We start from the raw sequence: 14,948 nt of genomic DNA on the forward strand, positions 1-14,948 counted from the left end.
AACACATATTAACTACTATGGATTTCCTTCGTATGTTTTTATAGATATGTCATTTCATTTATCCTTTCAAAATTACATATACTTCTGCTTTATATTAACTGTATGTGCATCTCAGAAAATGTGATTAAAACTCTTCTTTTCTACCGAAAAGGGCATTGTATTATAGGAGTCAGTAGAATTGGATTTCAGTCTCTATTGTGCTATTGACAAACTGTTTGACTAACCAAACCAGTTAACATCCCTGTCCCTCACTTTACTCAGCTGTATAAGTTAGGGATTTGAGCTAGGTGATATTCGTTACTTTTTAATCATACAGTATTTCCTAGTCTGGAAGCATTTTAAATGGAAGTTTTTGTTTGAAAATGTCTCAATGTGTCCTTTCATTTAAAACCATTTCTTGATTTCTTTTTATCTGTTCATATGTCAGAAATAGATTTTTTTTTCAGGAAATGCTCAGTCTTTTAAATATATCATGTTATTTTACAAATAGTAGTAGAGAATGAAGGGTAAAACCTCAGTGGCCTAGGTCAGTGTTTCTCACACTTCAGTGTGCGTACAGATCACCTAGGGATCTGGTTCAGATGAAGGTTTTTATGCAGCCGGCTTAGGTGTGCCAGAGATTTTGCATTTCCAATATGCTCTCAGATGGTGCTGATCCTGCTGCCCTAGACACATTTACAGATACTTGAATTTGTAATTTGTGTTTGGAATATTGCAAAACAGTTATTTCCCTTTAGGTTTATATTTAGATGATTTGATGTGTTTAGTCTGAGCATCTTTTTATTTTTTGTTTGCTTGCTGTATGTTCTTTATTTTGGATAGCTATACAGTTTAATAGTTGTGATCTGGGCAATAAGCACTGGTTTGAGGGTAATCATTTCAGGGTTCATATTAGACACTTAAATTTTCTCTGATCTACATAAAAAGTCTTTGAATTTTCAGTTTTCATCTATATCAGACCCTTCATCTTCTAGATGACTTATGTGATAGTCATTGAGGGGGGTGTGTGTGTGTGTGTGTTTATCAGCTATATAGCCATTTTATGATAGAGTTGGAACTAGAACCTAGGTTTCCAGATTCCCTATATTGTTTTTCCTGACCATGTCTCAATTCTCTTTTTGGGGGACCATTTACATGGCAAAAACCCGAGAATTTTCCCCTCAATCCATAGTGCTCAAAGTCTAGTCTGCAGAGAAGCAGCTTTAACATCACCTGGGAACTGTGAGAAGTGCCAGATCTTGGGCCCCATCCCAGACGTAGGGCATCATACACTACTCTGGTGGTGAGTCTAGATCTGCATGTGGAAGTTTAGGAGCCCTTGTGGTTGACCCTAACCCAAGACCATTCCCAGCTTCATGGAATGCTGTCCTGATTCCCAGCATTTATTCACTTGCTGTGCTTACTGCTTGACCTTGGTGGTGGGGAGGGTTCCATGGCATGGAGGATGTGGTCTCTGCCTTTAGAGAGTTAGCTAACAGTCTAGAAGCCAGAGGGGCATTACTCCTTAACTCCGGCAAAGATGTATTGATGTGAGTCACTTTGCCTTTTCATTTCCTGCTGCTCTACAACAAGAAAGCAAACTTTATGTTAGAAAGAGAAAAAAAAATGTATAGGTGGTTCCCTGTTCAGAAGTAGTGCAGCAGAACGGAAGCTGCTGGTGAGTGGGTAGCAGTGTGCCACTTAATACTAACACAGTTACTGCTTTCTAGGCTGTGTGTGTATGCGTATGCACACACATCCCTAAATACACGCTTTAATATATGCAGGGTGTCCCCAAAATGTATACACGCACTTTGGATAATTATAAAGGCAGTGTTTATTAAGGTACATTTCATTTTTAAAATTAAGCTATCAGCTGTTAAATTCCCTGTACATTTTTTGGGGACACTCTGTATGTGTATTTAGTATATAAATATATATACTTTTTTTTTCATTAGGCACGTATGCCCTGTTCAGTGCCTCAAGTAAAGGAGTTTCCAAAGAATGTCATAGTTTAGCTGGCTCATTATGGAGTTCATAGTAGTTGCAAAGTATTTTATTAGCTCTTCACTAATGAGTTTTTTAATTTTTTTTCTAGTTCTTTGTATTTGACAGTAGGCCTTATTCCCCCATTTGCATAATTCCTTTTTCCATTATGTTATCTTGAATTTTAGGTCCTTCGCATTACTGGTTTTTAAATTTTAGTGTGCATCAGAATAACCTAGAGAGCTTATTTAAAATGCACATTCTACGGCATGCCCCCTTTTTGCTGATTCTATGTAGGTTCTACGTAGAACCCAGGAATCTGTGTTTTTAATAAGCATCCTAGATGAATCCGAGGCAGTGATTTAATCTGGCCTTGATTATACCCCTAATTCCTTTTTAAAAATATTGTTTGCTTTGCCTTCAGAAAGACAAATCCAAGCGTACAAAATTTTAGGAAGAATGTGCTCTGGTTTCAGTGGGAAGCACACTCTTAAGCACTTTCTTAGGTTGTGCAAATACAAAAACAGTTAGGTGGAAGGCGAGGGACATAATCAGTGAAAAAGATCCCAAAGGCTTGTCCAGGCCACCAGTGGTTAGGACAGCAATGCCGTCTTCTGAGAGAACGCGGAGTAAAAATTTTAAGGTAACCCTCATGACCTGAAGGCGCGCGGCGCGCAGACTGTCGGTAGCGGTCAGGATTTTGTGCGCTTAAACCACTGTTAGGGAAGCAGTATAGTGAGGTTGAGGGGAGCTCTAAGTGAATAACAGGATGTACCCGGGGGGTGTGAATTCCTGCGGAAAGGACAATATAAACGAGTAATCATACAATCTAGTTAGAGAGGAAACTCAGGTTTTACTGTAACAATAGATACTTTTCCAAGAAAATACGCCTATTTATTGCAAGTTTAAATAATCCAACTTGAATGGATCTTCTTAAACTTTGGAGCCATGACTATCCTGCTTAAGCAATACTTAAGTTTTTAAGTACGACACTGATATTTATATGTATTCAAGACCTTCCGAAATATGACCTTTAAGGGCTTGAACAATCTTAGTCATGCTTGAATTATGTTAAATTAGAAGCAGTTTCTTTGACACTATTGAATTGAAATGATTTTATAATAAATTTTGTAATTCAAGATTGTGTTTTACTATAAATACTGTGCAGGTTCTTAATTCACAAAGAAGAAACGAGGGGGGGCATTTCTGCTCTCTAATAGCTCAGGGTGCAGTGTCTCAGAAACCAACATATAGTATGTGAGATCCTTTAAAAATATGCATTAAGTATTTGTAATGAATCATTTAAGGAGCATTTTCAAGAGAAGTAAAATGCTGCTTAATAAATGTTAGTTATTAGTTTGGGTTTCAACTAAAGACATAAATGAAGGAAAGTTTGAATATTTAATCCTTGAAAAGTCTTGAACTATATGTATATATAGACAGTAAAGCTCATAGAATTGTCTTTCAGTGTGTACTGTCTATTGATGCTACAGATAAAATAATCATTATGAAAATTTTTATAGAGTGCTTTATTTTGTGGGGTGCACTTAAACATTCCGTATAGTGCCTGTTGCTACCACTTGAAACAATGCCTACCCCATAGTAGGCATTCAGTAAATATTTATTAACTTAATTTCACTAACTTATGTCTGGAAAACAATGTAAAATTCCTATTGAATATTCTAGATGTGTTTAGAAATATATTTCTGGGGCTTGTTTAAGATGTTAATTTTTTTACTATTTCCAGGTAATCTTTCTGTTAGTGGTCAATTTGCCATTATTGGTTGTATCAATTAGTTTATTCTCTCTCTGTAAATATCCAGATGCAAGAAATAATTTGCTTTATTGAATTGTTGCAGTCAGAAGTCTTTACATGGTCTATGATTGGCTGTATCAGGTGGTGAAACGTAGGAATATTTAAGGACTCAAATGTCAAAGCTCTGTAGTCTTTCTTGAACAGACTAGTATCACTGTATCCTTTCTCGGTGCTTTCAGTACCTCGCTTTGCATTCTTTAGCCACACTCTTTGCTCCTTGGCCATCGCTTTATATTTATCATCTTGTTCCTGGGCCACTGCACCTTTTCTTCTTTGCTTGATGTTCCTTTTGTACTTCCCAGCAGTCTGGCAATCCTGTTACATTTTTTATTTTTGTTAGCATCAATGTGATGTACAAATAGGCCTCTGGATTTAAAATATCACCCCCTTTGCAAATTTGAGAGATGAGAAATTCCAGAATAAGGTGGTAGTTTATTTTTTATTTCTGCACAATGGACACATTTAGACATGTTTTAGGATTAATAATATATTAATAACAAATAATAGATTAAAATATTAGAAGCTGCTTAAGTTCTGTTCAGTTTTCTTAAGTAGCACTGCTCTTCTGTGTTGCCTTCTATTTTTGCCTGCTTATTTTTATTTTTTTAAAGACTCCTCTAAATTATTGTATCTTCGAAGTATTTCTGGAGAGCCTTTTCTGTTTTTTTAGCAAATAACAGAAATCTAAAATTTGCTGTTTTCTGATGTTGGCAATTAAACATGGTCAAGTGCAATTTTTCACCTCTCAAGATAGATTAAATCTGGCCAGCAGGGAGCCTGAGGACAGCTAAGTGGTCAAGTGGAGCTGTGACCTGACGAGTGTGTACACTTACGTGCTGGAGATGCAGACTGGAAGAGCCCCTAAAACCCTTAACATCTTCAAACCTTTCCACCAAATTCCAGAAATTTAAGATGACACTTTCCTTTTTTTTCTTTTTGTAATTTATCTTTAATGTTGAACGTATTACAGATGTCTCCCATTTTTCCCCCATTGACCCCCCCCCCCAGTCCCTCACCACACTGTCTGTGTCCACGGGTTATGCATATATGCATACAAGTTCTTAGGTTAATCTCTCCCCACCCACTTCCCCACCCCTGCCTTCCCCCTGAGATTCCTCAGCCTGTTGCATGCTTCCATCTCTATGGTTGACACTATCCTTTTTGTTTTGTTGTTTTTGTTTTTTGTTTGTTTTGCATTGTTTAAACCTCTACCAAAGTTTATGTACTTTCTTAGAATGTCGTATAGAGTGTTCGGAACACTGATTTTTAGCACAAGCTACATGTAATACATGAAAATCCAGACTGTAATACGTGTTCAAACATGCTCTTTCAGTAAATGGCTTTATTATTTTTATTATCATCATTATTATTTTATTGTTCGAAATATTACAGATGTCCCTTTTCCCCCTCATTAACCCCCTTTACCCCGTACCCACTCCCCCCTCCCCTCAGGCCTTCACCACACTATTGTCTATGTCCATGTGTGCATATATGCATATAAATTCTTTGGTTACTGTCTCCCCCTCCACCCACCTGCCCTCCTCCATCCCTCTGAGATTCATCAGTCTGATCCATGCTTCCATGTTACTGAATCTATTCTGTTCATCAGTTAATTAAGTTCTTTAGATTCTACATAAAGGTGAGATCATGTGATGTTTGTCTTTCTCTGCCTGGCTTACTTCACTTAGCATAATATTCTCCAGGTCCATCCATACTGTCCCAAAGGTCACGAAATCCGTGTTCTTTCCAGCTGCATAGTACTCCATGGTGTAAATGTCCCACAGCTTTTTATCCACTCATCTACTGATGGGCACTTGGGCTGTTTCCAGATCTTAGCTATTGTAAATGGCGCTGCTATGAACGTAGGGGTGCATATATTCTTTCTGATTAGTGTTTCAGGATTCTTAGGATATATTCCTAGAAGTGGGATAATTGGGTCAAAAGACAGCTCCATTTTTAATTTTTTGAGGAACCTCCATACTGTTTTCCATAGTGGCTGCACCAGTTTGCATTCCCACCAATAGCATACCGGGGTTCCCCTTTCTCCACACCCTCGCCAGCATGTATCATTTGTTGATTTGTTGATGGTAGACATTCTGACAGGTGTGAAGTGATACCTCACTGTGGTTTTAATTTGCATCTCTCTGATGATTAGCGATGTTGAGCATTTTTTCACATGTCTCTTGACCGTCTGTATGTCCTCTTTGGAGAAGTGTCTGTTCAGTTCCTTTGCCCATTTTTTAATTGGATTGTCTTCCTCTTGTTGAGTTTATGAGTTCTTTGTGCAGTTTGGAAATTAGCCCCTTATCAGATACATACTTGGCAAATATGTTTTCCCATACCGTGGGGTTCCTTTGTAATTTGAGGCTGATTTCTTTTGCTGTGCAGAAGCTTTTTAGTTTGATGTAGTCCCATTTGTTTATTTTTCTTTTGTTTCTCTTGCCCTAGGAGATGTATCAGTGAAAATTCCCCTTTGTGAGATGTCTGTGACTTTAATTAAAAAAAAAAAGTGGAACATAAATTAGAAAATAAGTATTAAACTCAAATACCATGTTGCCTCTGAGATGGAAAACATTTACCAAGTTGAAATAACTTAAATGACTGTGATTAATAGTAGTTTATTAAGGGAGACTGGGATGTGGGTGGTTACAGTCCAACCTTTGAAATTGGTTGATCTTAAGAGAAAGGGTTGCTTTCCTCCCACATATTCTGCCTCTTATGCCAGGATCAAACAGTGGGCATTGAGCTTGTTGACCAATATGAGTAGGTATGGTGATGTTTCATTCTTTTTTTTTTCTTTTTGTAAATTTATCTTTATTGATTTCAGAGAGAGGAAAAGAGAGGGAGAGGGAGAGAGATAGAAACATCAGTGATGAGAGTCATTGGTCGGCTGCCTCATGCACGCCCCCTGCTGGAGATCAAGCCCGCAACCCGGGCATGTGCCCTGACCAGGACTTGAACCCCGATCAACTGGATCCTAGGTCGACGCTCAACCTCTGAGCCATGCCCAGCTGGGTGTGATGTTTCATTCTTAGTAATAGTAATTTCAGCATAGAAAAATTTGAATTAGATTTCATCATCACCTTTTAAAATACTCATCATCATATAAGTATTGTGTTTAAATTATTCTCCTTTTGAACAGCAACACCCAGAATTAAAAATTTGGGAATAACTAATCCATGTTCTCTGTTGAGACACAAATATCTAATGAGGTGTAAAAAGACAGAAAAGTTTTCTTTCTCTGAGACAGTAGTTGGGGTCAGTGGCATATAGTATGTGATAATTTAGTAAAATATTCATAGTAAGTGTTGCATCATTTAAAATATCATTAAGCCCACCGGGCGTGGCTCAGAGGTTGAGCATCGACCTAGGATCCAGGAGATTATGGTTTGATTCCTGGTCAGGGCACAGGCCCAGGTTACGGGCTCAATCCCCAGTCAGGGGCGTGCAGGAGGCAGCTGATCAATGACTCTCTCATCATTGATGTTTCTCTCTCTCTCTCCCCCTCTCCTTTCCTCTCTCTGAAATCAATAAAGATATATTTTAAATAAATAAACTACCATTAACCGTGAAATCTTTCCTCCTCCATGCTCTCTGAGTCATGGGCTATTCTATGAGACTTAAAATATTGAGATGTTTAAGTTTTCCTTTCTGCAAGAAACCAAAAGATATTTTTCTGTAAGTTACTTTAAGTCTGATAAAAGTAAGTTTGGGGATCTGAGTTTCTAATTCCAAAATCCTGCGTTTGCAAATGTCATAGGGAATAGTTTTCTGGTTATTTTGAAAACTAGGTAATATAGGGGAAAATCTTGAGTCTTGCTTAAAATCATCACCATTTTATAAAGTTCTGTCTGCACACATTTAAATCTCATGAAGTCAAAAAATGCTGGGTGAGGAGAGGATGAGAACAGTTAACATTATGGGATGATCTAACACTTACTCTACCTCGCTGTTTACCGTGGACCTTTGTTGACTTTATTTTAAATAAAAATTTTATGTGCTCTCTTAGTCTTCCTTTGGTTAGATGCTTTAACAAATCACTTCCAGTTCATTAGGTTTTTAAAGAGAGCTATTGTGGTTATTCATCTTTAGCTTGCATGTTTCTCTGTATTTCAGTCCTGTTCTGGTATCTGTGTAGCAAGAACGTGATCTTGAAAAGCAGATATATATGCATGTATGAATGCCAATGAGCTTGAACAAGCGGTAAAAATGAATGTAAAGCCCTTTTAAAGGTTGATATTTTATAAAGTTAAATGGGTTTGTGTCTGTCACTGTACAAAATTATTACCATATTAACTATATTATCTGTTGTGCATTACATCCCGATAACTTATTTTATAATGGGAAGTTTGTATCTCTTACCCTCTTAATTCTAGAAATGTTCAAAATATTTGTTTGCCTAAAAGATCAGCCAGCCAGGCATGGCTCAGCAGTTGAGCGTTGACCTAGGATCCAGGAGGTCAGGGCATGTGCCCAGGTTGCGGGCTCGATCCCCAGTTGGGGGCGTGCAGAAGGCAGCTGGTCAATGACTCTCTCATCATTGATGTTTCTCTCTCCCTCTCCCTTCCTCTCTCTGAAATCAATAAAGATATATTTTAAAAAAAAAAAGATCACATTTGATCTTTCTATAATCACATTCATGCAAATTGAAACACATGAATAAAGTAGATGAATCAGTACAATTCTTACTGAGTGAAGTCGAACTGGCAGTCAAATCTGGACTCTTACATTTAACAGTATAACCTCTTTGGATCAACAGTTTAATCTCTTTTTCATCACATAGTCCAAGTTACAGTGTGAGGTTCATTAGATTCTGTGAATAAATTTAATATTTCATGATTTTGTATAGGACACTTTCATCTCTGAGTGTGTGTGTTTGCTTTGACAAGTATTTAAAAAAAAAACAAACAGTGACAAATATGTATCAAAGATTCAAACTATAATTCAAACTCGTTACATCCTTTAGTACATGTTTTGCTTCTTTTCTGCCTTTTAAATTTACTGCTTTAATGGGTTTTCTCTTTGATCATTACCAAGTGTTTTATGACTCTAGGATCTTTAATTGCTTGGCCATGAATAGGTCCAGTTGGTCATAAATTTATCCTTTAGCTTTTTGGGCGGGGGGGCAGAGGGAGTAATAGTAAAAGCCAGCCAACTTTAGTAGGTAATTTTTCCTTTTAATTTTTTTCCAAATATAGGTTTTAAGTGTCTATAATTAAATCATTTGATTTTTTTTTGCCATGCTTTGTAACCTGGTTAATGGAAAATTACATCTTCACGTTATAGGGTTTTAGAAACTGTGTTCACTAATATAACATTAATCACATTAAGGTCTGTAATGAGACACATTATGACTAATCATTTTTACTTACTAATCTTTTTATGTGTTATTTTAAAATCCTGCTCTTAAAGCCTTTTAATCATTTATTAGTTCATGGCTAAGATTTAGATTTTGCAGTCATTCTATAGTTGTAATAGTGTTTTAAACCACGGAAGCAAATAAAATTTTCCTGGGGAAAGTATATGGAATAAGAGGAAAAATACCAAAGACGAGATGTTTTAAGGATGGGCAGAGGTAGAGGAAAGCAAATGTGTGTGTGTGGAATATGAAACCATGGTAAAGTGGTCAAGAGTTCACGTAGAGATGCCTTCATGTGGTGTTTCAGGTTCTTAAACTAGAGGGCCAGAGAGAGAACTGCACATGAAAATGTAAACAAAAATGACATTTACGTCCATACAGAAAAATAATACTAGAGGTAATTTTTGCCTCTTGGTTGTCTATAGAAGCCATCAAACTATTCAGGTATCAGCAGCGGGTGGTCAGGAGGGAGATAAGCAGTCAAACTGGATCCAATCAAACTAAAATTGTCTGTATTGAATCCTTTCCATTTCTTCCAGCCTTAAATTTGCCCACATGATGCGGGGGTGCCCTTTGTGGTCAGCTTTAGAGACTATTTCAGTGTCAGCTGGATTCTTGACAGTGTCTAGCTTCAGGCTTCTATTCTGTGCGTTGTAGAGACCGCATTCCCTCTCTTGATCTCAGCGTGTCCTGTACCCAAAGCACTGGCAGGCAGGAGACACGGAGGGGAGGTCAGTTAACGAATCTCGTGGCCTTAGGTAAGACCTTTAACCTCCCTGTTCCGTCTTGTCTTCATCTTCTCAGCGTGGACAGTAGAATGCTTGCCTGCCTGATGCTTTAAGCTGGTAGTGGATTTGTCCTGAAACTAAGAGATTTGTGAAGGAATTAAAATTGTTATATAAATGATAATGATTTCTTGAAGATGCATAGAGGCCTTTATAGACCTGGTATTGCTATCATCTGAGAATCCCTTTGTTGAATTAATGTTGTATTTTGATTTAGAGAGAGAAATTTGCTAATAAACTCTTTTTAGCCTTTTGATATAATCTGTAATAATTTATTTCCCCCTATTTTTTTCCATAAGTGGCACACACTCAACTCTAGACAGTTTGTTCAGGGAGAGGTGACATAGTTTGTTCTGATGAGGGTAGAAACTATGGATACAGTGTGCTTGCTCATCTAAACATGTTTTCTTTATAGTTAAGAAATACTGCATCCATTACTTAACCCTATCTAATTTATAAAAGTTTATGTGGTTGGTTGAATTTTATAATATGTGATAGCTTTGCTCTCTTTCATGCTTGTATCAGTGTGGGAATGGAATTTAACTGTTCCTTCCAGAAGTAATAAAGGAGATGATAAATATTATTATAAAATAAATTGAATTTATATCAACAATTAGATATTGAAAAGGCTTTTGCTTTTCCCTGGCAAGACATTTATCGTGTCATCATTCTGTTTAAATGAAAACTGTGGTAACAAAATACAAGATGCAGTTCACCACATGCCAATATTTCTTCCTTGTGAATTTCTCTAACAATTCAGAGCATATTTATTGAGGAGGAAATATTTGGCTTGTAGGGAGAAATGGAAATCTGAGCTCAGATGTATAAGGAAGAAAAGTGCCATATTAGGAAACATGGATATGGTTAAATGCACATGGGAGTAAGACTTGGATCAGTTTGTAATGTGACAATTTGATAATGCCATAATATATTTACACTTAAAATCCATCATCAATTAAATGTTTACTTGTGTCATTGCTTCAACAACCTCTCAATGAAGAGACAGTTGAAAATTTTTGACAGTTTATGATCTTAACATTCCTCTGAATGTTCAGTATCATATCTGTACACTTTGGAAGGTGTGCTATTCCCACAGATGAGATTTTAACAAGTATCTGTTCAGAATAGCAAATGCTCCCCAAGTAGCAGAATCAACTGGACACTTTTTTTCAGAGATTACATTTTGTTTCTATGAACTGTCATGTATTTAATGCCAGTGGTATAATGTTAGAAGTGTCCTATGCATCTGATCAGACATAAAATTTTTATAATAATTTACTGTTTAGAAGTATTTTCAAATCTTTATTGTAGATATAGTGTAGGCATCACAGCAGTCCTACTGGATGCTCATTAATGCTCCCTGTTTAGAGATGAGAAAATACTCAATTATTTCTGAAGTGCACTTAGTGTCTGCTTTCCATAGTGGTTTGAGAGTGTATAAACTCAGCATATAGCTGTGAGTTATAGATTCCAGGTGTTATTACCCAGGTACTCTACATGTTATTTTAGCCCTCAAAAGAATTTGTCTCCAGAGTTATCACTGTCATTTAAAGATGAGGAAACTAAAGGTCAAAGGTAGTTAGCAGGGGGAGAAGTCTGGTAGGTGATTGATACTAGCACACTCACTTAGGGTCAGGCTACCTGGGTGTTTAATCCCAGCTCTGCCACTTGAAGCTCTATGACCTTGGGAAAGTTTCTTAACCTCCCTAAGTCTCAGCTTCCTAATATATTGAAAGGTCAAGAATGTCCACTCTCATAGGACTGTTAGGAAGATTAAATAAGATACAATTCGTGGAAACTGCTTGGCATACAATGTGTGCTCAGTAGGCATCACATATTGTGTGAATTGCTAAGGAAATTACTGAAGGCCACTCAGATGCTAGGAAGAAGTGACCAGTGTAACAGTACCCTAGGTCACTTTCTTACTCTTCTGTTGCTTTCTAATCAAGGCAGACGATATCAAGAAAGATCAGACTTCATGGAAGTCATAAATCACACAGGTTGGGTTGAGATTCCAGGACATAAAAATAATTTTTCCAAAAAGTCACATTGTATTTTTAAAGAAAATGAGAATGCAAAATATTTACTTAAATCCTTTACTGATTATTAATCTTAAACATGAGAACAACAGAAATATTTGTTTTTGGAAGAACCCTCCAGTGATCCTTCCCCAAAATGCACTTGTCACTTATTAAACATCCTCCCAACATTTAGAATCGTAGGCGTTGTTTATAATGAATTTGTTCTTATTTTTCTCTCTCAAGTTTCTGCAATACTTTAATTAAATCTCATTCTGGTACTTAATATTTTTGACATTCTTTTCTAGTTCTTTATTTCCATAGCTTAGAGTCCCTACTTAAAGGCAGTCCGTGTAATGTCTAATTACATTGGCTAATATCCCCAGTACAAGGCCAGAAACAAATTGTAAATGACTCTGAGATGAATGGTCTCTTTCATTTCTTACTTATCTTCTCAGTGGCCCAGTAACTGACATCAGTTCCATTGATTAAAAATTAATTTTGAAAGATTCCTACTAAGATTATTTAGACAGTTTAAGTTTGATGCTGTTAGTATCTATCCATTTTCAAGATTACTTTGCTTGTTTCATAATGTGAGGGTTTTGGTTTTGTTGTCATTTTAATAGCAAATCTTACTGATACTCAGCATAACTCTTAAATTGTGCCACATACTGGAGATTTGGGAAAAGGAGTGGAGTGGAGTGGAGTGGAGTGGAGTGGAGTGGAGTGGAGTGGAGTGGAGTTAACCCTGACATTGTGAGGTTTTAATGCATTTAAGTAGATTTGGCCATTAGAAGCCCAGCAGCAACAACGAAACCTACAGAATAGAAAAGGCCTTTCTCTCTTCTGGTTTTCAATGAGAAAAGATTAAACATTTCCTTTGGTCTTGATTAACTGTTAGATCAATTAATTTACCTCAAACTATTTTTTTGGCCTAAGGAAATCTGTTCTCTGGCCTTTTGAAATTGTTGTATTCAGAGGCCAGACTTTTGGCCGCTTCTTTGAAAGAGATATGTTTCAAGTTCTGCAAAGGCAAGAACTTGGCACAAGAGTCCAGTGTGACACATGCACTTGATGATTTACCAGAATATATACTTCAAACAAGAAATGGTTTTATATGCGATGCTTTGCTCAGACTGAGGCCTCCAGTTTTTCACCAAGCCCCATTCATTATCTTTCTCACATAAAAGTCTCATGAAATAAGAAGTCTTAAAAGTTTGTCAAAGTCGGTTTTGTTTAATGGTTTATCTTACTTTAACATCAGATTAAAATAGAAAAATGGAGACTGTGGCTATACCTAAAAGGCTATACTTTGTGACTAGTCAGTCATAAGCTCTGGGAAATGCGGCTAATCATTAAAGCTTCATTTATTGAACTCTTGAGCCGCCGTGTGCCAGGAACTTTACATCCTCATTATTCTTCACAGCAATCCTGCAGGATGGTTGGTTGGTTGGTTTCAATTCCTGCTTCCATAGTAGGAGACAAGCTGCAGGAGCTCACACATTAAGTGGCGGAGCTGAGGTTTGAACTTAATTCTGTCACGTACCAACATTCACATGTTTTTTATTTATAATTCTTTTTAAAAAAAATTAATGTCTTTATTGGTTTCAGAGAGAGGAAGGGAGAAGGAGAGATAGAAACATCAATGAGGAGAGAGTCACTGATCGTCCGCCCTCTGCACGCCCCCAACTGGGGATCAAGCCCGCAACCCCGGGCATGTGCCCTGAGAGGGAATCGAACCCCGATCTGGATCCTAGGTCGATGCTCAACTGCTGAGCCACACTGGCCAGGCCATTCACATGTTTTTAAATAAGATAATATTTGAGCTTGGGAAAATTCTAAATAAGTAAATGGTAGTTATTACTTCCGTTCAGCTGTGTTGCCTCCCAGACATAGACACACACACACACGTGCAGGTGCACACACAAGATGGGGGGGGGGGGAGAGAATAGGAGAGAGAGCATTACAATATGCCACCTCTAGTAGTAAGATTCCATCATGCCATCAGCCTTTCCTTCATATATATTACCCACAGCAGTTAGAAGATAGTAATGAAGGAGAAACCCACTCTATAAGATGTCTGCTACTTAGGATTAACCATAAAAAATTTGTGAATTTTTTTGTGGATAACTTCAACACACTCCAGTGGGACAAAAAGTACAGACTTGAGCCAATGGAAAAACATGTATGTTCTTGGATAGAATGATTCAACATCATAAATAGGGTAATTCTTCATGAGTTGATTTATAGATTTAACATGTGCCTAATAATAATAGTTTTTTACCCTAAAACTAGACAAGATGATTGTAAAATTAATGGAAATATATTTTGTAACAAGGTGTATGGATGATTCTCCTCACCACTAGTTCATTGATGTTTAAGATAAGTATATAGAGGTATTAAAATCATTATGTTCTGATAAACTTTATTCTCATAAGTAAGTAAATAGGAATGGGAGGGGTATTTATAGCAGCACCATACAATTCTTTGAAACTTCTAAATTATGCCCAAAATCATATAGTGAACTCATCAAAAATCATTTTTAAGAATCTGTCATCTGTGTTGGAAATCAGCCACTGGCAAAGGATTATTCACTGTCATTACAGTGCCAATACACACCAGTATTTCCTATTGTTTCTGTTTGGTGTATAGAGAGGTTTTCCCTCATATAGCCCTTGGAAGCCACTTACTTTTAAAACTACTTAATATGCCATTGTTTTTCCCTTTTTTCCCATAGTTGCATTAAAATCGTCCCCAGCTGACAGAAATGGAGTCCAGGATAACTATAGAACAAATTTGGGGGAAGACCTGCACTTTAATGAAGGAGAATTCTTATTACAGGTAAATTTTAGTAAATATAGTTCCTTATAATTAGGATGACAGTTGCAAATGGAGAATTCATTTACTGCTCATTTAATTATTTCCAGTTCATTTAAAGTTAGAAGTCACCCAGGGTTGATGCCACTTTCGCCTGAACTGCGGCAGTGTGTAGCGCTGCCTTCCGT

The 14,948-nt window shown here is 37.0% G+C and overlaps 1 protein-coding gene across 1 annotated transcript in view; it reads left to right on the forward strand.

Moving 5' to 3' along the window:
• The window catches only part of AHR (aryl hydrocarbon receptor), a 42,838-nt gene that overhangs the window by 12,877 nt on the left and 15,013 nt on the right, over positions 1-14,948 (forward strand). Inside the window, exon 3 of the mRNA XM_081146450.1 lies at positions 14,681-14,784. Within this exon, the coding sequence (XP_081002576.1) occupies positions 14,681-14,784 (104 nt within the window). The remainder of the gene's footprint in view (positions 1-14,680; positions 14,785-14,948) is intronic.

Source organism: Miniopterus schreibersii (genome assembly GCF_964146895.1).
Source record: "Miniopterus schreibersii genome assembly, chromosome: 9".
Taxonomy (NCBI): Eukaryota; Metazoa; Chordata; class Mammalia; order Chiroptera; family Miniopteridae; genus Miniopterus; species Miniopterus schreibersii.